Source organism: Eretmochelys imbricata, chromosome 3, assembly GCF_965152235.1.
Source record: "Eretmochelys imbricata isolate rEreImb1 chromosome 3, rEreImb1.hap1, whole genome shotgun sequence".
In the NCBI taxonomy this organism is placed as follows: Eukaryota; Metazoa; Chordata; order Testudines; family Cheloniidae; genus Eretmochelys; species Eretmochelys imbricata.
This window is the reverse complement of record NC_135574.1, coordinates 26,745,868-26,771,849: the sequence shown is the minus strand read 5'-3', so window position 1 is coordinate 26,771,849 and position 25,982 is coordinate 26,745,868. Positions and strand designations below refer to the sequence as shown.

At 39.5% G+C, this 25,982-nt stretch overlaps 1 protein-coding gene across 2 annotated transcripts in view; it reads right to left on the bottom strand.

Annotated features, from left to right (window-relative positions):
- Positions 1-25,982, bottom strand: part of NBAS (NBAS subunit of NRZ tethering complex) — a 409,249-nt gene that overhangs the window by 75,661 nt on the left and 307,606 nt on the right. For both annotated transcript variants that reach the window (XM_077812510.1, XM_077812511.1), the window contains 2 exons: positions 15,975-16,064; positions 2,175-2,370 (listed from right to left, as the gene is read on the bottom strand). In XM_077812510.1, coding sequence (XP_077668636.1) covers positions 2,175-2,370; positions 15,975-16,064 — 286 coding nt within the window. The remainder of the gene's footprint in view (positions 1-2,174; positions 2,371-15,974; positions 16,065-25,982) is intronic.

Genomic DNA, 25,982 nt, shown 5'->3' with positions numbered 1-25,982 from the left:
CACAATCATGCTGTGTACAATATTAAATTGTTTGTTTAAAACTTATACTGTGTGTGTGTGTATATATAAATATATATATATATAGCTTTTTGTCTGATGAAAAAAATTTCCCTGGAACCTAACTCCCCCTATTTACATTAATTCTTATGGGTTTCAGAGTAGCAGCCATTTTATTCTGTATCCGTAAAAAGAACAGGAGTACCTTAGAGAGTAACAAATTTATTAGAGCATAAGCTTTCGTGGGCTACAGCCCACTTCATCGGATGCATAGAATGAACATATAGTAAGCCTCTCACAGTTTGTATGGCAACTTCCAACTTATCTGTATGTGTATATCTATCTATCTATATCTTCTTATCTATATATATATTCCATTCTATGCATCCGATGAAGTGGGCTCTAGCCCGCGAAAGCTCATGCTCTAATAAATTTGTTACTCTCTAAGGTGCCACAAGTACTCCTGTTCTTTTTATTAATTCTTATGGGGAAATTCGATTAGCTTAATATCGTTTCGCTTAAAGTAGCATATTTCAGGAACATAACTACAACATTAAGTGAGGAGTTATTGTATTAGATTCCTCTCTAAAACATCATGAAAATATGGATACAATTTGGTTAAACTGTGAAGCTATATACAGTCAGGATTATTAGGTTGATAGGAGAATTAGTAGACGATATCTCCTAACACCAAATCAAAACTGTGAAGGCTTCTGTCAAATACAGTTTCCTGTGTGTTTTTCTTCTACAGACATGACTGCCAGGGATTAGTTACATGTGATTCATCATATATTTTTAAAGACCTCTTGCTGGACATATCAGAATTGTAATGTCTTTGAGGCTGGAAAGCAAGCTATTAGAATTACAGGTAAAAAGAAGAGAAATGGTGCCAAGGGATACTTAGAATGAACAAGAAAAAACAGCTAAGGGTCAAGAACCTTCATGTATAGCACATGTTTAAAGAATGGTTGAATTGTTAAGTGCCAGAGATACAGAAAATGTAGTGGATAGGTCTATTTTAAGGAGTTGAGTGATAACCTAAAGCAGTTAAACAAACAAAGAAAAACCACCCATCTTTAGCTAATTCGTTCAGAACTAAAGATATTGCTATTTGTTTTACATTATCAGCAATTTTTTTTAATAAATTAAAATTATCTAGCAAGTAGGTGAAGATGTTCTATGCTGCTTTCTTGAGGACTTGACAGTAATTCATAGAAGGTGACAATGGAAAGGTGAGAGTCATAAAATGGCTGAATAGTAGCTCTTTTCTGCTGAATGATTCTGTCTTGTAGCAAATGATGCTTACGGGTTTCAAAACAAGAGAATGTCCCAAGACAGAGCTGAGGTGTAAAAAAGGAGGAAGTTTCTTGTTGTTAAGGATATTTTCCCTCTAAACCTCACAGATTAAAAACATGAACCTCTAAGAGAAATGCCTTGGTACTAAACACTTCAAATACGGATAGTCACTGATAAAATGAGCTTGTTTTAAAGTCTAGTTTTTTTAACATGGATAACCAACTAAAACCTTATTCGTGGGCTAAAAACTAGAACAGACTGGTGCCACATAGCAGGTATTGTAAAGTTTCAGGAAAATAAAGACACAGCTTTCATATGATTGTAGTCCAGCACCTCTATCTCTAATCACCGTGCAGTCCCTGGGAGTTACTCTAGCCATATTTGGCTAGAAGTGCAAAATACTACCACTGCCTAGAACACGAGGGTTCAAGGCAAAACATGAGCCAGATGGGAATGCAGGCATTTTAAAGATCATACTTGCAAGAACTAAGACTGCATGCTGCATTGTTTTCAAGAACATCTATGTGGGTAGCAATAAGAGGATATTGCTGCTTTGATGGTGGCCATGAATCTCTCTAGTCTGTAGTGGACAACAACAATGCAACTGGGACTGACTCAACAGCAGAAAGTTGGGATTTTACCTGGCGAAAGGGCAGCGTAGGACAAATAACTGAAATGCAAAAGACCCTCAAAATTGACTGAACTCCATGCTTCATTATTTTGAACTGGTGAGAATCCATCTGACAGACATCACCAGATAGCATGCATTTGTAACTGCCTATATGGTTCATACTACACAACTGACAAAGTTACATCATACAGTTTTTAAAAGAGAAAAATGGTAATACATTATCACTTAATGTTAGAGTAAATAATAATACCTTTGTCTCAGGCCAACAGGCTTTGAGAACAGCATGAGTTCTGAAGAACACAAGTAGCCTGCTATCCTCATCACTGAGATGAAATGCTTGCTCCATAATCTGCAACACCTTAATGCGGGGCTTCACTGGCAAGGAGTCATCACCACAGAAAGGTCTCAACCACTCCAACAGATCATCTGAAGAAATTAGTTTCTCCCTGTAATCCAAATAAAATGGTTCAGCTTTAATTAATATTTAGTCATTTTAATCCAAATTCTAAAGACATTATCACTGATAGTCACATAAGAAACATGTCCTGTGTTTAGTTGTGAACAATTTTAATGGGAACATTGTAAACACTTCTAATTCTGATTAGAAGAATAAGCCCCTGTGAGTTAGACCTACCTGAACAGAACCACAGAGATTCAGTGCCTCTGAATTGCATTTTCTTCTGTATTATTGATTATGTTACTTGGTCATATATTTGACTACCTTGAAATAGAGACTGTAAACCTGTGGAACTTAATCCACTCTGCTTTTTATGAACCTGAAAATAAATTAAGGAGTTCTCAAATGATATTAATTGCATGCCGATTTCACTATCATGCCATTCTGATTTTAAGAAACAACACTACAAGATCAATGAAAAGGACTGTTCTAGGATAAGTGACAATATAGATGATCATGGATTAGGAGAAGAAATGATCATGTTCAAAAATGAATCTTGTTGGGAAGAGAATTCATATACATCCATCCTGCAAACATCAAATGAAACACACATCCACTACATCTATTTAAATAGATACACCCTCAGTTAAAAATCCATTCTAAGTTCTTTAAATTTTCCTACATGAATCAGTTTTAAGGGTCATCACAGAGGAATCATGAAGAACCAGCTATACATAAAAACACTATTTTCTAAACAGTAAGAGTTTAATCAGGGAATATTATGTCTTCCTAGCATATAGACAGCAAAACACATTCCAATATTTAACATAATATGAACAAAGAGAAATGAAACTTCTCAAGCATTTACTAATCTCATGAAGGAATTGTTTTTTCATGATTCCATTCCAAATGAGGCCATTCCAATAGTTGTAATACAAAATGTAAAAAGTAAACAGATAAAAGGAGACACAAAATACTTTGAACATTGATGGTCAGAGTCTATGAACACAATTTCTAATAATTTTGATAATTTGGGGGTTTTGATATTAAAAATAATTGTATTTTAAATAAATGTAATAATAAAACCAACATTAAAACTCTATGCTTCCTTGTTCATGCCCTATGAAGGTACATTGGCTTGGAATGGGCTCACCTTAACAGGAGATCTCACCAATGCAACGCCTCCCCTAGCCTGGCCGACAAAAATGGTATGCACTATGCACAACATGCATACTGCTGGGCTGTGGGTGCCCTTGCACAGGGACCCCAGCAGTGGTCAAAAACATCCTCGCATGACCATGTCACTGTTTATCAGACCCAAGTGATTAGTAAGTGAGCTGTAGCTCACGAAAGCTCATGCTCAGATAAATTGGTTAGTCTCTAAGGTGCCACAAGTACTCCTTTTCTTTTTGCGAATACAGACTAACACGGCTGTTACTCTGAAAACAATCTTCCCAGTTTTTAAATGTAATTGCAAAATTAGTAGAATTAAGCCTGATTTAATAATTTTGTAATTATATTAAAAAATCAGGAGTCTTATGGAAAGTTTGGGGGGGGGGGGGTGCCATCTCTGCCCTTCCCAACCAAAATACTACATTACCAGCTCCCACTGGCTTACAAGGGACAGGCAGGTTGAGTGCTTTGGGGGATCTCAGCTATCCCATCATCAAACAAGAAGAGAGAGACTTTTTTAGGTAGGCCAGTCCCCAAACCCTTTAGGGCTTTACAGGTGAAAATTAAGGGCTAATATGTAATTTAGAACACAGTAGTGCATTTTGTCATTGTGAATAATTAAATCATTGATATGGCACAAAAACTACAGAAACATTCATTTCAAATAGTGAAGATAAGATATAGCAACAGTGACTGAATTCATTATATTTTAAAAAACAGCTGAAGCATCATGTAAAAATTAAATTGGAGAAAACACGGTTTAGAAATAATCCTCGTTCTTTTAAACATATTTTCGGTGTTTTTCTAGGTTAATTATTCCTAAAGGTATTTAAATAAAAGCTTCCCCTCTTCTCTGTTGGCCTCAGCTGCCCTGCTACAGATATCCATGGGCACTGAAAAATGGTTTTAACATGCTTCTTATTCATCTGAGCATGGCTTGGATTAATGCTTCTGCTGTTTACTAAGCAGTAATAGAGTCTTCTCATGCATTTCTACCCTAAACTACATTAGACGACATTTTTGGTTTTTTGTAATCCTTTCATTTTGAAATATTTAAATTAGCTAATGTTATTACAATTATCAAAGAGCCAATTAAATATTCTTTCATGAGAATCTACAGATTATTTTAGTCTAACAAATCTACGGTTGTCAATGAACACCAGTGTCTGTTCCTAGTGGGGGAGGATGCTAAGAATGTTTATGTAGGAGACACATAGCACATACTTTTTACAGAACTTAAATCTAAAATGATCAAATTCTGTTATCTATCCATTTATGCTTTCAGCTAGTTTTCAGTTCAGTTGGCAGCGTTCATACTCAAGTTAATTTAAATTAATTTTTCAAACGAGATTGAGACACTACCATTTACTTTAATAAACCCAACACATATCACATCTACAGTACTGTGTTCCCTTCAATTGCACCACAATTCAAAACTAAGGTTGTAGAAATATCCAGTCACTTTTTTTAATGCTTGAAAAGAAACACTCATATCATTTGCATAGTTTCTGGATCTTCCCTGAAAGGTAATTAGCTTGGCATCAAACTTTCCCCCTCTTTTAATATGATCTTTGTATCTTAAAAGCCATTTACAGATAGGTACCTAGGTTAAAAACATCTATGCTATTGCCATATGTTTTTTAACCTAGGAGGTCTCAATTGCTTTAATGATTTCAAGCCTGAGAACCGCTCTATGTGAGGAAAAAAATATTATTCTTCCCCGTAGCGCCACGAGAGCGTGACATGGGGCACAGTAGTGATAACTTAAGGGCTTATCTATATGGAGACTTAGAGCATGGCAAGCCAGGCTGTGCATCTACAGTGCACAATCTTGTTGCTCACTAATTGGCAGAGAGGCCTTGCTGCCATGCCCTAGAAGTTCCATGGCACACTGATTCAGACCCCAGCTTGCTGCACACTAACTCTTGGATAGGTTGTTAGGTCAGGAGATTTTGATGTCTCTGTTTGGAAGCAGTTAAGAAATTAAAGCATATTTTTAACCCTTATAGTCAAGATTTGCAAAAGTTTTCAACGGAATTGGGTACCTTTATTCTTTTTAAAAAAACCTCAATGGTGTACAGGATTTGGACTTTGTAGAAATTGTGAAGGGGACTGAGCTCAATGGAACAGTAGGTTAGGATGGCTGCTCTATTTATAACCATGTCCTAACTCCAAACAAATATTCTGGGTGGGTCCCTCTCCCCAATAACTTTCAGGGAAATTCCAGAGGACCAGTTCCCAGGTTTCTGTCCTATACTGCAGTAGTTTATATTTCATTCTGCTCTCTCCCCATCCCCTCAAAATAAACCTGGAAATATTTGAGTACAGACATAGAAAACTGCTATTGGAGGTATTTGAATGGGAACAGGCATCTTAGAAGGATATTCATTTAAACAACAAACTCTGCCTGGCAGTATAATAGGTAATACTGACCAGATAACTAATTTTTTAACATTTTTATTTGGACAACTAATTTGAGGTAATTTATCATATAAGGTCTACGTATCAGTGTGTGTTATTAGCCCAAGGTATTGGCTTGATCGAGTGGATTACATCCAAATGGAGTAAGATACTAGACCTTCTGATCAGGCCCGGTTCCAATGGGTGTCTGTACTACCGCATCTTCTGCCTACAAAAGTGAGTTAAACTTGGTTGGTAAGTAATTTGCTTTTGCTGTGCTTTTGCTCACTCCTTCCCCCAACAATCATTCTTTCCTACTTTTAAAAAGCACGTAGAATTTTTTTCTTTTCCTTACAGATTTATACCATTGTTGACCTTCCATCTTCTCTCCTTCTGAATAGCACCCTTTCCAATTTAATTACTTTTTAATGTCCTATTATTTATGTTATTAATGTTACACAACAACCACGTTTATCAGCAAGGGAGAAGAAGAGGTTAACCACTTTGTACAGTAACTATGGTTCTTCAAAATGTGTGTCCCTATGGGTGTTCCACTATAGTTCACATGCTCCACTGGAGCCCCTGATTGGAGATTTTCAGTTAGTGTCCATTTAGCTCATGCATGCACCCTATGGCTCCTCATACCAGATACTGAAGATATATAGGGTGCACAGATGAACCACCCTCAGTTCCTTCTCCACCGAAACTTCTCCTGAGGATCAGTCCTATGCAAAAGGGAATGAGGGCGGGTAGTAAAGCACCCATAGGGGTACACAACTCAAAGAACCGCAGTTACTGCACAAAGTGAGTAACCTCTTCTCCTCCTTTGAGTAGTGTCCCTATGAGTGCACCACTTCTGGTGGCTTCCAAGCAGTACCTCCAAATGGAGGAGGCAGTTTCAGAATAGAGTCCAGAACTGAAGGTGGTATAGCAGAACCAAGTGCCACATCAAATCTGACAGCATGGATCAGGGTATAATGTTTTGAAAATGTGCATTGAAGCCCATGTAGTGGCCCTAAATATTTCAGATACTAGTACAGTCTTCAGTAACGCTACAGATGGTGCCTGTGATATTGTTGAATGTGCTATCACCCTTTGTGGGGAGGAGAGGATGGGATGAATGCCTGCAGCATCATAACAAGTGACAATACATTCAGAGATCCATCTCGATAGTCTCTGAGTAGAGATCAAAGACCTTGTGGATCTATCCATGAAGGAAATGAAGAACCTAGGTGACTTTCTAAATTGCTTGGTCCTATCTCAATAGAAAGCCAAATGCCCTCTAATACCCACTGTATATAAACAGGATTCCTGTAGAGAACTATGTCACTTCAGGAAAAATACACTGGTAAGATGAATTTATTGATTAAAATGGAGCTCTGACAGAACCTTGGGTAAGACTCTAGGGTGTAGACGTAAAGAGACCTTGTCCTTAAACAATCCTGTAAAGGAGGGATCTGCCAACTCCAATCTCCCTGATCTTGTGGGCTGACATGATGTCAGGGAGATTGGAGTTGGCAGATCCCTCCAAAAAGGCCATCTTCATAGACAAATGCAATAGAGACTAGGTTTGCCATTCATTGGAATGGAAATCTCATAAGGTAACTGAGGTTTCAGATCAGCGTAGGTTTTCTAATCTGCAAACAGATTCCCCAAATCTTTCATAAAACTAGATGATACTGGATGAACAAATATGAAGAATCTTTCTAATGGAGGATGAAAGGCTGATACTGTGCCCAAATGGATCTTAGTCTAACTAATGGATAACCCTGATTTCTTTAGATGCAACAGATAATCCAAAATGGCAAAGTGGCACCAAATCAGACAGGAGGCAGCGAAGACGACAACAACAATGGAAGGATCTCTTCCATTTCTGCAGAAAGTAGTACTGGTTGATTTCTTTGTACTATTCAGTCATACTGTTGTACTTCCGTAGAACAGGAGGATTCTAACTGCAAAAACCATTGAGGAGTCATGCCCTGAGGCAGAGAACCCTAAGCTGGGATGAACCACATGATCTGCATCTCATTACAGGAGATGAGAAATGGCTGGGAGCTAGAACAACAGTTAGATATATAGGTGAAGCAGTTAAGGGTGACAAGCTTGTCTCTTAGGCACTATAAGGATAAATCTGGCTTTGTCAGAACAGCCCTTGAGCAGCTAGTTGTGGAGGTATGGGAAGACTAGGATTGCTTTTTGTCTCAGGTAAGCAACCACTACAGCAAGGACTTTTGAGAATACCCTCGGGGCCAAGGAAAGGCCAAAAGGAAGCACTCATCTTTTAAAATCATCCTGCTCTTTAGTCAAGCATAGGTAATTCCTGTCCAACTGGTATATCATTATATGCAAATAGGCATCTTGTAAGTTGAGAGCTGAAAACCAATACCCTTTCCCTAGTGAAGGAATTATAACTGCAAGAGTCACCCTTCTAAACTTTTGAAACTTTACAAACTTGTTTAGAAGTCTTAGATATAAGATCAGTCTCCACCCTCCATCCTTCTTTGGCACAAGGAAATACTTTGAGTAAAATCCTTTGCCCTTGTGAGGAGGAGAAACCAGCAGTATTGCTCCTAATTGAAGGAGAGAGTTCAATTCTTGTCTCTATAAAAGCTCGAGAGAGAAGTCCCTGAAGAGGGACAGGGAAGGGGGGTGGAAGGGAGGGAGTGATGTAAAATGGATGGCATAGCCCTATGTTATGACCTCTATTACCCACTTGTCCATAGTAATCTGCCTCCAAGTACGCTGGGCATAAGCAATGTGGTCTCCAAAGGAAAGGATGGGGACTAATTGGCACAGATGTAAATCCAGACTAGTGCTGTGTCTGAGGCTGAGGCAGCTGAGAAGGACCTGAGTGTGGTTTGCTCTCACACTCCTACAGCCTCAGTATCTGGCGCGAGGAGGCATAGGGAGCATGTGTAGGCTGAACGGACCATGCCAACTGAAAATCTCAGATGAAGAGCACGAGAGGCGCCTGAAGTGGAGCACCCATAGGGACACTGCCTGAAGAAAAAGAGGTGTTTTATAATTAAATTGGGGGGGGGGGTTGGGACTGCAGATAATGAAAATAAATTAATATGAATAGATTATATCATATCATGAAGTATATTAGAACGAATGCAATCTGATTATAAAACTGTATTTACAGTGTACGGATTAGTAAAATCAGCGAATAGTTGTAGGCAAGAGTTCACAGTCCTTTACAGACTCCAAAGTACCATGTAATAAATCTGTAAACAATGTTCTGCTATTCTTTGGTAATATTTCAAACTATCAATGGGTTTGTTTGTTTTTTTAAAAGAAAGTGGCTCCAGGTGAAATGTGATTTATAACTAATGTTCCTTTATTTGTCCTAACAAGACAGATGGCAAAGTAGTATCAGTCAGAAAACACCAATTTATCCTATCTTGAAGGTCTGAAATAATAAACATTGACAGTTTAAGTTTTCAGTTCTGAGAATTTCAATATTATTTAGGCTCTATTATTATATTATCTATCTCAGAACTTGAGCTAAATTAGAACTCACTCTGCTGAACGAGTGTAAATTAGAAGTGTGAAAATTAAAAGTGACTGTTGGAACATTTCTCAAAAGTTAGGCAAGCACTCGTCTCAATTTTTTGACTTTTTTGAAACAGAAGCTTTGTGCTTTGCTGTCTTAATAGCTGAAGTATAAGGAGGTAAGGAAGTGTGTTTAAATGAATCTGAGTAATCTTTTCCATAGTCACATTGATCTTCACAATGGATTAGTGTTTAAATGCCACAATGTTAGCAGTGTACACAAACTGAGACTCCAGACAGCTCCTTTCAAAAGAAAACAGTTCAAATTAGCATTGAATAGGGTGGTTTGTCACAATCTGTGTTATAACAATTTTTTTTTTTTTGCTCCGAATTAAAATCAAAATAATCTCTGGACTAATAAAAATGGAAAATTTCACCTACAAATGAATTTTAAAAAAAGCAATCCCAAAATAGGTTGGACAATGTAGAGTGCTATTATGGGAATTGCATTTGAAGCTTAAACTACACAGTGAACCATTGCACCCATTACAGTGATATGTCTGTGAAGCAGTGGGAAAGGGGATGAAGCCTCTTGACCAGAAGTGTTGCTGCAACTAAGGACTCACGTGAGGTGGGACTGATGGTAAAAAACAGGAGAAAGTACAGGAACCTGGACCATTTCTACAGCCCCATGCAAAACAGGCCCAATCATATGAGGAGGCCAATTTGTGTGTTATTGAGATGACAAACTGGCAATTCTGCCATCTAACTGGAATCAAGTAAGTATTCTGTGCGTGGGAGGGAGGAGGTGGAGACAGACTGGGAGGGAGTTTGCTGAACAAAATTAAATGAAAGCTACATAAGCTAAATATGTATTTAATATGTAAATATTGCTCGGGCATGTAGGATTGAAATCAGGAAGGCTACATCACACCTGGAGTTGCAGCTAGCGAGAGATGTTAAGAGTAACAAGAAGGGTTTCTTCAGATATGTTGACAACAAGAAGAAAGTCAAGGAAAGTGTGGGCCCCTTACTGAATCAGGAAAGCAACCTAGTGACAGAGGATGTGGAAAAAGCTAATGTACTCAGTGCTTGTTTTGCCTCTCTCTTCACGAACAAGGTCAGCTCCCAGACTACTCCTCACCTCAGTCCCCAGAAAAATCATGGAGCATGTCCTCAAGGAATCAATTCTGAAGCACTTAGACGAGAGGAAAGTGATCAGGAACAGTCAGCATGAATTCACCAAGGGAAAGTCATGCCTGACTAATCTAATTGCCTTCTATGATGAGATAACTGGTTCTGTGGATGAAGGGAAAGCAGTGGACGTGTTATTCCTTGACTTTAGCAAAGCTTTTGACACAGTCTCCCGCAATTATTCTTGTCAGCAAGTTAAAGAAATATGGGCTGGATGGATGCACTACAAGGTGGGTAGAAAGTTGGCTAGAATGTTGGGCTCAACGGGTAGTGATCAATGGCTCCATGTCTAGTTGGCAGCCGATATCTAGCAGAGTGCCCCAAGAGCTGGTCCTGGGGCCGGTTTTGTTCAATATCTTCATAAATGATCTGGAGGATGGTGAGGATTGCACCCTCAGCAAGTTTGCGGATGACACTAAACTGGGAGGAGTGGTAGATACGCTGGAGGGTAGGGACAGGATACAGAGGGACCTAGACAAATTGGAGGATTAGGCCAAAAGAAATCTTATGAGGTTCAACAAGGATAAGTGCAGAGTCCTGAAATTAGGACAGAAGAATCCAATGCACCGCTACAGACTAGGGACCGAATAGCTAGGAAGCAGTTCTGCAAAGAAGGACCTACGGGTGACAGTGGATGAGAAGCTGGATATGAGTCAACAGTGTGCCCTTGTTGCCAAGAAGGCCAATGGCATTTTGGGGTGTATAGGTAGGGGCATTGCCAGCAGATCGAGGGACTTGATCGTTCCCCCCTATTCGACATTGGTGAGGCCTCATCTGGAGTACTGTGTCCAGTTTTGGGCCCCACACTACAAGAAGGATGTGGATAAATTGGAGAGAGTCCAGTGAAGGGCAACAAAAATGATTAGGGGTCTGGAACACATGACTTATGAGGAGAGGCTGAGGGAAATGGGATTGTTTAGTCTGCGGAAGAGAAGAATGAGGGGGGATTTGATAGCTGCTTTCAACTACCTGAAAGGGGGTTCCAAAGAGGATGGCTCTAGACTGTTCTCAGTGGTAGCTGAGGTAGAACAAGGAGTAATGGTCTCAAGTTGCAGTGGGGGAGCTTTAGGTTGGATATTAGGAAAAACTTTCTCACTAGGAGGGTGAAACACTGGAATGCGTTACCTAGGGAGGTGGTGGAATCCCCTTCCTTAGAAGTTTTTAAGGTCAGGCTTGACAAAGCCCTGGCTGGGATGATTTAGTTGGGGATTGGTCCTGCTCTGGGCAGGGGGTTGGACTAGATGACCTCCAGAGGTCCCTTCCAACTCTGATATTCTATGATTCTAAACTAGAAAAAGGCACTCACTCTCAAATAAGAGTGTCCACATGGGGAGCTGTACTGGTATAATTACAGTGGTATAGTTATACTAGCAATTTATTGAAGTATTCAATGCCTAATAGACCTGGTATTTATGGGACTGAAATTTAAATTCCATTCTGTGCTAAGGATGGACTGGCTGATTCTCAGACCCCAGCACTAACTACTATAGAGAAGCCACGATCTGTCATGTACCATTCTCTTGACTTCAAGTTCTCTGTACAAACACTGATGAACAAGAAGCTAAAGCCAAGAAATGCATGGAGAGTCTGTCAGTTTTCCTAACATTCAGGACACAGATTATATATGTCTCTCTTTTGTACTGTGTATTCCTAAACTCACCTATAAGTGTGGCTATTCGTGATGGACTATTACTTGAAGCACTCAGTCCTGCTCTAACTCAAGTCAATGAGAATTTTTCCACCATCTTAAATAGGAGGAGTAGATATATGCCTCAGTGCTATAACCAGGTTCTCTGGTATTGCCATTTAACATTTTACCTCTGCTTCTGAAAAATCATTGCGTGTTTTGGAGTTTCCTATAATATGAACTCAAAGAGAAATATAGGATTATGAAGTTTTTAAAGCATTTATTATACAGTTTTGGTCTGTTTGGTTTTAGTAATACTTGGATTTTTTTTCCCCATGACATGGGTATTAAGCACATGATGGAGTGGCTTATATATCAAAGATGTGTATGAGCCATAGTAAAAATGCTTGCAAAAACACATGGAAAGAAATAACGCACAGTGGACCATTTTTGAACTGCAGTTTCATGTTAGGCTGTTTGGGATTAAAAAACAAACAAAGTTGTCATAGATTATGGAAGTAAAAACTGGCAATAGTTTAATTTATCTAGCCATTTTTAGCATAGCCAATTCTCAACTCTAATCTGGACACCTGAAGACACACTGCTCACTGAATTTATCAAAGTGCTAAACAGGAGGTGGAAGTGAGGATCCTACTAGACTCTGTTTTCTCAATTGCCGGTCTGTTGCTGCTGTCTGCCAAGGACAGGGTCTAAAGCAGGGGTTCTCAAACTGGGGTTGGGACTCCTCAGGGGGTCATGAGGTTATTACATGGGGGGGCGCGAGCTGTCAATCTCCACCCCAAACTCTGCTTTGCCTCCAGCATTTATAATGGTGTTAAATATATAAAAAAGTGTGTTTAACTTATACGGGGAGGGGGTCACACTCAGAGGCTTGCTATGTCAAAGGGGTCACCAGTAAAAAAGTTTGAGAGCCACTGGTCTAAAGCCACTTATTGCTCAGTTCAGATCTTCTACAACTAAGCTGAGCTGGGCGCAGCTAATGTGCCCTGCTCAGCATGCCCCGACCTGCCCTTATATGGAGTTGCTCAACAATGGGCCTTAAGTATGGGTATGTCTAGAAAGCAGCAGGGAGGTGTGATTCCCAGAGCCTGTAGACAGACACGTTCTAGTTCTAGTCAAACTAGTACCTACAAGTAGTAGTGTGGCTGTGGCGACATGGGCTGCGGCTAGGGCTAGGAACTCAAAAACAATCCTGCCTGACCCCCGAGGTATTTACTGGGGCAGCTAGCCCAAGCTGCCGCCTGTGCTACCATGGCCCCACTGCTCGTTTTAGAAACTAGTTCAAACAGAACTAACAAGTTTACGTTCACCTCTGCTGGAAATCACACCTCTCAGCTGCTGTGGACACATACCTTAATGCAGTGGTTCTCAAACTTTTGTACTGGTGACCCCTTTCAAATAGCAAGCCTCTGAGTGTGACCCCCCCCCTTATAAATTAAAAACAATTTTTTATACATTTAACACCATTTATAAATGCTGGAGGCAAAGCTGGGTTTGGGGTGGAGACTGACACATCGTGACCCCCCACGTAATAACCTCGCGACCCCCTGAGGGGTCCCGACCCCAGTTTGAGAACCCCTACCTTAATGTGTATTGGGAGAGGACGGGGGAGTTCTGCCTCTTCCCCATGCACAGTGTTACTTCAGATAAACAATTCGCAAAAGCCCTGGCTCAGCACTTCTTTCAGGGATCAGTTCTCTCAGCTAACAAGTGAAATTATGGGGACCAATGAAAAGATGTGAGATTCCCCCTATCACCAAAGTCAGCGAAAAACCCCATCACATTGAATTATAAAAGCTCACAAACATATATCTGACTTAAGTTTCTTTTTCGTTTACCTCCATAAGACCACTTTTTTTTTTGTTTGGTATACTACATTTTCCATCTCAAACTGAGATTTGTATGCCGTGTTTCAGTCCAGAATAAATTTTAAGGCTGAGGTATCATGAAAGTGCTGACACACCAGAAGAGTAGCAATGCTAAGAGAACCAATAAAATGATAAATAACACTGGCAGGACACTAAAGTGTACAGACCTTACCATCCCCCCCTGCTTCATGCCTGCTGCTTCTGGTTATGGCTTAGTCAAAAATAGGTATAGTGCTAATGAGTGTTGTACAGCAAACAGATGAGGATCGATTCAGAATTAAGTAAAGCCTTTTTTTTTTTTTCCTAGAATGGGAGTTATTAACAAGGAACTGGATAGGTGGGAGAGCTTTTTTTTTTTTAAATGTAACTAATGGATTGTGAAAGTCGTTCAGAGGATGAATTTCCAGGAGCTACAATCAAGGAATTCTTGATGGCAGATCCTAGGGTTTGGAATTAATTCTCAGTGGGATTCTGTCACTTTTATAGCAGGATGCAAAATGGACCTTTTTGTTCAGATGCTTTTCCAATAAAATGTTGCAATCCCCACTGGTAATTAGGCTCTTGGCTCTAGTCCTTTCAGTAAGTATAGTTTGATAATTGTAAGGGGTTGTGGAATATAGTATGATTTTCTTTTAAATTATACAAAAGTCTAGTACTACTAATGGGTGTCGTATAATGCATGCGAGAAATAAATCCATTGTATACTCCTTTGCAGAAAAATATCCACATTCGCTACTGTACCTTATCATAGCATTGTGACCAAAAAAATCTGACAGTGTTAGCAAAAGGATTTCTCAGATGTATTGTAGCCCATAGGACTAGCCTACTATATCATAGCCTGTCTTTATTTACTGGTTTGAGTTATATTATTATATTTGGCTTATATTTTTATATTAAATAACTTTAGTAAACATTACTTCATTATATTTGGCTGTAACACAAGGAAACTACTGGCCTGTATCCTGTACGATTAGCTAAAGCAAGTTAGCATAAGTATTTGTAACGTTTAGCATAGATAAATGGCCTACCAGTTACCCTTTAGATTTTAGGGAATTTAATGTTCTTATCAAAGATTTTTGCGACCTACAGATAACTACAAGGTACACCGCAAGAACATGGAAGTAATGGTCCAGGTCAAAGGTAACAGGTTTTGAGAATGAGATAACTGGCATTAATATGTATGGCTACGCTGTTAATATGTATGAATATGCTAGCCTCTGGAGTAAGTGTGCCCTAAGATTATATGGGTGAGGAAATAAGATTTGGGCATGGAATGTTGGGCACTGACATGAATATTCAGGAGAGTGCAAAGACCCTATAAAAGGGTAAAAGCACCATGTGAAGGGGTACTCTATCCAACTAGTTTAGTTCCCTTTTGTTCTTTTTGTCTTTAGCTTTTCGCTTGGCTTTTTCAATACAACAGCTACACAACATTTGACCCTTCTCTCCACCATCTTGGACACTGACGAACTTGAAGCATCGGACTCATTTGTCATACCAGAGACAAGGCTGATCCTCTGTCTCCCATCACGAGGTCCACTCAGGAAGGGTGTGAGTCTGCTAATCTAACCAGTTTTTGATACCATAAGTATCCCCAGAACTCTATTATTTCTTTTTGATTCTGTGGTTTTGAGCTTTGATAACTTTTTCCTTTATTTTAATAAAAATCTCTCAAGTTCAGCTTTGATCTCAGCATGAGCATTCTAGCCACACACCCTGAGGGTCCTTAAAAAATATTGAACTCTCTACATTTAATTCTGTGTAGCCTGATTTCAGGACAAGAACCTGATTATTTTCTGGTCAGATCATGGGTGAGCCTATAACAATAGACAACCCGCTAAAAATCAGGTTAACAGCATTCATATACATTCTTACCCCTTTTCAGCACTTGCGTGGACTGCAGAAACAATCCCTTCCAGGATCTGAAGTGGGTCTTTTATCAAAGTACATTCAGCACCCTTGTCACTGTTAAAAGAATCAAACAAACCAGTTTATACAAAACCATGATTATTTTAGAATAAAGGTTTCTGGACACACTATCTAATTTTGTCTGTAGACCTGAAGGTCATTTATGAATATTCGATAAATGTGACAACTTTAGCAGTTTTCTTACTTGATTAGTACCTTTTATCTCTTTGTCATATGTGATGTGAGGAGCAAAAATGGAAATAAACAACAGGAGAAAACAACAGAACTCAAATGCACTTTAAGGGAAAAATCTGGAGAGTTGAAATGGCCTGGAACATTTGGTATTCTTCAGAATGCCCATTTCAAACCTGGCCCAGGTGAAAAATTACAGAAATGCACTGGCAAAATCTGCAGGGTAACATGATTCAGTGTGGGTATCTTCCTCCACTGATTATTAATAGACTAAAGGCTATGCACAAAACGTGTCACCATACTTTCTCTTCAAGAATCAGTCTGCCTATGATTAAATACAATAATTATGAATCATGTCTCCAGTCAGGGAATTTCCACAGTTGGGACACACTACATGTCAGAAGATGATAAAAGTTGGAGTGGCTGTTGTTAGCTACTTATCTAAAGATAAAAGTTGCAGTGCTCTTTAAACATTTGTCTTATGGAATGAAATTTCAAATTTTTTATATGAAGTCTAGAGAAATAAACATGAAAAATGACCGAATATTTATGGGGAAACTGAATTACACTAGCACTTTAAGCCTCAAGTCTCTTTTCACACAAACTGTTATAAGGACACTGATGGTTAAGCTGACCTGTCTATTTTAGGGTGGCTCATTTTAGTTTTTAAGAACTAAGAATGCTAGACAAATGCTTCCAAAACTCGGTTTGCTGAGAACAACTCAACCACCAGAGATAGATTATACCCTCCCTTCAATTCATCAGGACAGTACAGTTATTGTATCATTAGAATAAGTGTCAGCCTTTTGCTATACCAGAGAACTATGGCTTCCTACTAATTCAAAAAATGTCAAAGGCATCAATGACTGCTCTGCCAAAGATGAGATAACCCAAAGAGTATCAGATATTGCAATATGCAGAGGAATAATTACAGCGCTTTTCACATTTACCCTTAGAGTTATGGTAGTTTCTACAACCTTGTAATTTATGCAACTGCAGCGGGACAATATGTGCCCTGGCTAAGAAAATAACTACTCTACACAGGTGACCCTTGAGGAAAGTATAGACGTGCAGGTTTTGAAACCTTAGCAGATTTTCTTCTTTAATGTTGATTAGTAGTCACAGTCTATGTCAATAGCATTGGATCAGTAGATTAAAAATGACTGAATGGCAAAAAACTACATTAATGCAGAGTTAAAGTTGTTTGGTGGCATGCCATCCCCCTGCAGAATGATGAGTTAAACAAAACTCAAACTTCTGAAAATCAGGAAATGCAGAGTTAAGGTTGCCCTCTACCAGCAATGCCCTGATTACACCCTGTTAATACACACTGCCAAAACCACAGGTGCTTAATGTTAGGGGGCTTATTCCTTCACTCACTTACTTCCCTGGTCCTTCTCGCATGAACAGAGAGCAACAATACCCTAAGTCCAAAGATGCAAACAATTTGATGTTTATTGGGGTGAACTTCCAGCAAGCATGATTCCAGTTTCCTTTCTTAGTGTCCCCCTTCCCAGCTCTGACGCCACAGAGCCTTACACCTGTGTCCCTGTTCCCATTCCTGCCCTTAGCCAAACATGATTCCAATTTTCTTACCCCCATTCCCTGTTCCCATTTCCCCCTTTAGCAAAACATGATTCCAATTTCCTTACCCCACATTCCCTGTTCCCATTTCCCCCTTTAGCAAAACATGATTCTAATTTCCTTACTCCCATTCCCTGTTCCCATCTCCCCCACCCCCTCACTTCCTGATTGACTGCAGACTATATAGTAAAACTTGAGTTCTGCTTAGCTATACCTTAACCAATCATTTTCCTGAAATTTAACTAACCAATCCTAACATATTGTAACATGATTACGTAACCAATTATACCCCACCACCTTAATTAGTTTACACCCAGCAATATTAATTATACAGCAGACAGGAACAATCACAGAACCAGACAGAGATTATACAGACAAACAATAGCAAAGTGAAAAGGAGTACTTGTGGCACCTTAGAGACTAACCAATTTATTTGAGCATAAGCTTTCGTGAACTACAGCTGACTTCATCGGATGCATACTGTGGAAAATACAGAAGATGTTTTTATACACACAAACCATGAAAAAATGGGTGTTTATCACTACAAAAGGATACAACTAATTTAGGCTTGAATAGAGCCTGGGAATGGTTGAGTCATTATAAAAAGTAACCTATTTCCCCTTGTTTATCCCCCCCCCCCCCCCCACTATTCCTCAGACGTTCTCGTTAAACCCTGGATTTGTGCTGGAAATGGCCCACCCTGATTATCATACACATTGTAAGGAGCGTGATCACTTTAGATAAGCTATTACCAGCAGGAGAGTGGGGGGGGGGGGGAGGGAGGGGAGAGAAAACCTTTTGTAGTGATAAACACACATTTTTTCATGGTGTGTGCGTATAAAAACCATCTTCTGTATTTTCCACAGTGTGCATCCGATGAAGTGAGCTGTAGCTCACGAAAGCTTATGCTCAAATAAATTGGTTAGTCTCTAAGGTGCCACAAGTACTCCTTTTCTTTTTGCGAATACAGACTAACACGGCTGTTACTCTGAAACCTGTCAATAGCAAAGTGGGAACTATAATGACAAAACAATACAGAAGTGAAGATTTCACATCCCAGTTATCGATAAGTGAGTTCTTGCCAGACAGGATGCTATCAAACTAAGTTTCCTTTTACATTTTCTGGGCACTTCCCTTTCTCTGGAGGTGATAGGCGCTATCAGAACAGGTTATTGTATTCCTAACAGCCCAATAGTACCTTATTTCAATGGGACTAGTTTGGAATGTAAGGATGTGACCGTTCACTTCCCAGCTTATGGCTGCCTCTGCTGCTTAGCCAAAGGGCCTCAGACTGTCACAGTAAGAGAAGGACCTTACACCGGCAGACAGTGATTTTGATTCTTTCTTTTATACCTCTATAACTAGCCAAGTGATAAGAATACACCTAAATTCTTCGAGTACAGGCCTTTACCAACAGGCCTGAATATCTACATCCTAACACTTAAACGTACAAACTTTCACCTCCTTTTACCACTCATTCATTCTAATCTACAGGATTCCATCTGACACTATTATAGGACAAAAAAAGGTTGAAATCTTCCTCCTCCCCTCCTCCTTTGAGCAATGCCTTGATAAACACATACGACACTGGCCTGTAAGATTCAGGAGGTTCCAGATCCTGGCATATACACTTAGCCAACTGCCCAGAAAGAATACCACATGTGTACAACTGAAGAATCACTTCACAGCCTTTTAAAACTCTCTCACACTTAAAGCATACCATCTTAACTTCCACTTCCACTTAACCATCATTAAAGTATTAGTCCTCTCATATTCTAGTTCACTGCTGACAATGTCCTTCGTAATAAAAGCCCTATTTCCTGATACTGACATAACCTACACAATTCTGCAAAGAAATGATGAATACTGCATCCTAAAGGTACATACGCACCTCTTTCCTTTCATCATGTGAGAGGGTGTGAAACACCCATCTCCTCATATCACAATCACAAACACATCTCTACAAAACAGAGCTAATTAGTGCCTCCACTAATCAATCCAGCTACACGTGACACTGACCACACTTTAGCTTGAGTACATGTTGATGATAAATGCTTAGACTGCTCGCATATCCCAGCTCATTACTGACAATAGCCCTAGTAATACCCTGTCCCATGCCCTGCTAATTATATAATGTGTGTAGAGCTTCTGTTTCTCAGAGTTTTTAATTTCAATTTTTAGGCTTATTTTTAGCGTTTTTTCCATTCTATATAGATGTTCAGAAGTCAGAGTTTCAAGGATCTCTTGTATACTGTAATGAGAAGATTTTTTTTTTTTCCAGGTACTTCCCAAAATTCTTGTCTACTTAATTTTTATTACAGGTATAAAAAATGCTCTAGATGATTAGTTTAAGCTTCACATCCTCGTTATTGAACCCCTGGTTGGTGTACTTGTCCCTACTGCGTTTTAACATAGTACTTTTTCATTTAGCACTGTTAGAGCACTCCAGGGAATCTTTAGTGTGAAACAGCAGGATCTACACGGACCAGTTAAAGTGCAACATGTTAGTGTGCTTTAGAAATCACACCCCCAAAGTCCACATTACTGCTCTGGATAGACAATCCCTTAGATATAAGCCAAGCAGCAGTGACATTTACCTATATAAACAAACTGCACTGTGAAAGGGATGAAGTCAACATGAATTGAGTAACCATTTCTGGTGTTTATTGGATAAATGCTAATTTCATTTTTCTCATATCGGGGATGTTTTATCAGCGTATTAGTTATAACCTAAAATCAGAAGCCCTAAATGTACACAGTTCTGCACTGAAATGATGCATACTAGATCCTGAAGGTTCACATGCAGTCCTTTCTTTTTGCTTTCACACATCAGCAGGCACAAAACTCAGATCTCATATCACACTTACAGCTCCTTAAATCACAAACGCACCTTTACCAAGCAGGAGGAACTATTGCCTTCATCAGTTCTTTTAGGTACACCTAACATGCTGATTGCACCTTGAGTGTATGCAAGTAATTCCCATTGGTTACTGCCTATTGCAGGGAAACAGAAGAAAGGCGGCATGGGCAAACAGTTTTGTTTTCCTTTTTGTCCTATAATAGCATTCGATGGAATCCTGTGAGTGAGAGTGAATGGCTTGTAAAGGGAGGTGAAGAGCTTGTACATTTCAGCAACTGTGGGCTTGGCAGAGTAAAGGTATGTGTGTTAATAGAGTGTAACTGCTGAAAGAGGACAGAGTTAAGGTTGCAAAAGCATCCTTAACTCTGCATTTCCTGACTTTCAGAAGTTTGAGCCTTGCTCAACCCAGTGTTCTTCAAGGGGATGATATACCTTAAATTTGAATTAATGTAGGTTTTTTTGCCATTCAATTTCATAGGTTTATTTATTTATTTATTTTTCCCAAACAGAAAAGGATACATTGCTGGTAGGAATTAGCTGTCATTTCGGCAGTTGTAGATATCATGTCCCACAAGCTTGTTACTGAACCAGCTATCCTTCCCTCCCAACACGCACACCTTGCCAGCCATGCCCTTGACCCATTCACTGCATTCCCCCTCGAACCTGGCCCCCTCCCCACTACTGTACCTAGGTGCTCACCGCCCCCACATCACAAGCAGGGAATGGATTTCCAGGAAGTCTTTACTTCCTCGTATACAAACATCTCTATTGCTGTCATTACCTCCCTTCTATAACTGACTCATACACAGTGCCTAGAGCGAAGAACAACTATGTTACAGTGGAATGGGGCTCCTGGTCATGTTTCAAAATGGTTGGAGGGTGGAGTTTGTGATAGGGCTGGTGGAAGAACTGAGGCAGGATTTCTGTTCCAAAATACTGAGCGTTTTATGTTTGAGAGAAAGATCCCCTAATCCCTGTCCAGTAGATGTACCCCATCTCCCAGAAACAGTGAGATGTCAGAGCTGGTAATGTTTCTATGCCATATAGTGCACATTGTCTGGTCAGCCCATTTCCAATTTCCTGATTAGTGTTCTTCCAAAACTTAATCGCTTTCATATTGACGCTGTAGAAATTATTCAGACTCTTGGCGAAATCTGAGAAAACAGCTCCTGCACACAAATCTCTGATGTGATCCAAATCTGCTCTCACACATTGTTTTGTGTATCCTAAGAATAAAGCCCAGATCAGCTCCACCCGAGTGAATCATCACAACGTCTAGTAGATCACAACTTCTTAGGTCACTGGTTAGATGCTGCAGTGTGGGCAAAACATGGAATCTCCCAGAATCCACGTGTTGGCAACTCTGGCAGCACGCACATTTCTTTTCCTTGGTAGTCAGCTGCAAACGACCACTTTGTGTGTTGGGAAACTCGTTAATCTGCTTCAAGATCTGGAAGCAGCCACTTGCCCTGCCTTGGGACCTGTAAAATATATATTTTCTCAAATACTCAGTCCAACACTTGCCTACCACCCACCCTCATTTCCTGCCCGCTCTGCAGCCGCAACTCCTCTACTTGTCTCTGTCCCTTCCCCAAAGTCCTCTGTCTCCAGCTCCTCCCCACCCCACATAACAAAAAAGTTGATTAGACTGGCTGCTGACTATTCTGCTGTGTTCGCAGTAAACCTCCCCTAAAATAAATACACATTGTAACAGAAGCAACGTGTAGCAAGCTTTCTGAGTTATTAAATTTCTATTGCACAGGAGTACAAACTTCTGGAGTAGAAACATCAGTGGAGGGGTGTTCACCAGGAACAGCGACATGGGCACATTCCCCCAAACTACCCAGGCAAGCATAAGTTGGCTGCAAAGAAAACATCTCATTGTGTTTTTCTGTCATGGCACATGTGCACTATAATCCTTCCACAGTGCACGTCTACACAAGCTAAGAAGTGAACATTTTCTTAAATATCTTAAATTTATTTTCTTAATTAAAGTTCACAATTTGGGTTCTCCAAATACATAATTAGTGCATGGCACCCATTTCGGTCAAACTTGACTTGCTGCAGCCCTAAACATCTCTCCACCTAATACACCTCCCCCCACCCAGGGAGCATTCACGTGTCCAATTTCCCCTCTCCCCCGCCCAGTACTTTAATTATATTCCCCAAAAATAAAATTGCCACCTATGACTCTCAGATTGCTGCAGCCTCCAGTCATTCAGTCCAAAACTTTTTTTCCTTAGGTGGGAACTTGTAATTAACTTATCCTTAGTTATGTTAATTGATGGATGAGTTCACAGACATCAAACTCAAACACATCTGTGATTCATCCAGTCATGAGTATCGCTCAGTTTAACAGTATAAGGCAGCACACAGAAACCATATTTGTAGGGCCTGTAACTCAGGAAATCCTCAAATGACCCCAAATTTGGATCACTAATGCTGACATGCACTCCAAGAGGCACATCATATTTCAAAGCACTCCAAGTAACCATTTGTATTTTACTGCGCTTACAAGAATTGAACTTTAAAGCATATAAAATGGCGAGAATGGAAACCCTGCAGTCATTTTTCTGTATTGATAAATGGACATAAAAATTACATTTTCCTAAGTACCACTGTCAATTTGGGTCCCCCAAATATTTAGTGGGTGCCATGAACTACCTTGGGTAAAACTTAACAGAGTGAGACCATTTTGACCAACATCACATCAATAGTTTGATGTCTAGCTCTTTGTAAAAAAAACCCAACCAACCAACCAACTAAAACCAACCAACCAACCAAACCCCACCCACCTAGAAACATGCAGAAGTAATAAACCATATGAAAGAATGGGGATGCTGAAAAAGGGAACCTGTAATAAGGACAAAACAGAGCTATATGCACAATGAAATGGTTTCCATTCTGTTTAAAAAAATAACAAGAAGGAAACAAAAATAAAATTTCAAATACTGGCATAGAATCAAGAGAGCTATACCATTTAAACTCACATTATTAGAGATTCTTCTGGAGACTGACTTGAAATTTTCCATCTTGTCTTGTTGGACCTGATCCGTTTTTTGGACTAGCTTGTGCAATAAGGGAATTTGTTTTTCATATATACCATCAAATATACAAAGAACTGTAAGAGTGATTTAAAAAACACAATCCAAACAGAGAAATATGGTTCTGTGAGGTACAGAGGGAATGAGGATGGTTTTGTGGTTAAAGTACAGGACTAGGAATGAGGAGATATGAGACCTATTCCTAGCTCTGCAACAGGACTTTCTGTGATTTAGTTTTCCAGTCATTTAAGATATACCTTTTCTATGGATAACCAAATTGTATGCCATAGGAGAAAGTGTTTTTCACTAATTTTGGGTTCCTCAGGTTTTGGATGGCCAAAAACCTGAAACACCTCCAGGACTTGATTTTTTTAAAAAGCTCTGGGTGACTTCATCGGGAAGTGCAAATGTACCTCTAGAAATCATGCTATGTATCTCAAACTGGGCTCATCTGAAACAACAGAAATTAAAGGATATTTCTGAAAACTGAGGCCTTAACATCTCTGTGTTTCAATTATCACATATGTGAAGCAGGGACAATATTTACTTTCCCAGGATAATGTTAATTCATTAATGTTTATAGAGTAATTTGAGATAGTCACACGGAAGGTGATGTAGAAAGGCAAGTGTTATTCCACCAGAAAATGGGTAAGTTGGCCCTTTTTCCGAAAGTGGAAAGTCTAGTTATCCATGGTAAGGATGTATTTTAAAATAAAACAGAAATTAACTCAATTAATTGTAAACAAATAATGTTAATTTCTAAAATATATGGTTGGAAGCAAATATTTTTCTTCTTAAAAACCTGATACTATCTGAGTTGCCTTAAAATTGGTTAGGACAATGAAAAAGAATTACAATTCAAAAGACTTTTACATGACAAACAATCATCTGCTAAATTTTTACAAGGAATACAGTTTTCTTATTTTCCTCCTAATTAACAGTAAAATCATCAGAAGCTACTGACAAAAGCAAACATAATTAATGAAACATTAGTCCTTCACACAGATTATATGGTATTTTGTGTGCGTTTTTCTCTCTCCCCCCCCTTACACCCCCCTCCCAAGAAACCTAGAAGTTTTAATGTGAAGACTGCATGAGTCTAGTATAAACAAACTGATAAAGGCTCATTTTAATTTCAGTTCAGCTGCAGAAAAACAACATGAATTTAATCAAAAAGTTCCTCAAGAGCAATAAAAAAAATTACAAAGAATGCTTAAAAGGCAAATAAATTAAACACAGCTAAATCTTTTCACTTAATTACATTATTCACTGAAAATCTCTGATGCCTTCCTTAGCCTAACTTTCCATCCTGTTATATTTGTGCAGCCCTTCGACAGCGAACAGCGGAGAGGCTAACAGAGGGAGTTTGCCTGGGATCTGTCCGAGAGGAAATATGCTAAGTGCTGCATTGGGGGGCTGTGTTGGTGAGTATCTCAGTGTCTGTTGCGGGGATGGGGACAGTTTGTCAGTTTGACTGTGTGCTTCATTGTTTGAAAAGCGTGAATTGGGAGTGCTTTGTTCCAGGTGAGCCTTGAGTGGGCCTGACAGTTATAAAAAGCCAGTCAGCTGCGAACCAGGTGAGTGGCGAACAGCAGAGAGGCTAACAGAGGGAGTTCGCCTGGGGAGAGCCCACTGAGGCTTTCATCTTGCAGGCTTCTCTGAGTACTTACTACAACACCTGAGGAAACTCGTAGAAGGAAGGTAATATGGATGGTGAGCTTTCAGCTGTTGTTACCTGCATAGGATGTGTCATGTTTCTCTTTCTTCCACAGGACAGAAGCGACTTTGTCTGTACAAAGTGCAAGCTGGTCTCCATATTGAAAGAGAAGGTTCAAGGTCTGGAGAAACAAGTATTGACCCTGCGTTGCATAAGAGAAACTGAAGATTTCCTGGACAGACGTCAGGATATGCTTCTACGGACACAACATTCTGAAGATTCAGAGCAGGCAGCGCAGTGGAGACAGAAGGACGGTGGAAAGAGAAGAGTTTCCACCCTAAATTTTGAGAAGTGGACTGAAGAGTCAGGGAGGCAGGTTGACAGTATAGGAAAATGGAAGTATCTGACAGAACTTGACAATTTTGTTAAATACTCTTGGCTTAGCTCAAAATTATGTATCTAGAATTAGGGGAATAACTCTGTGTTCCATCTAAAACTGATCTGTTTCTAAGAAGGTTTGTGTGAGAGAAGTTTGGAGCTGGTTGGTTAGCTTGAAAAATCCAAAGAAATGTGAAAAAAAGGGGGAGAGGAATTTCAAAGAGAACATTTTTAGATGGTTCTGTGCAAAAGTTAGTAAA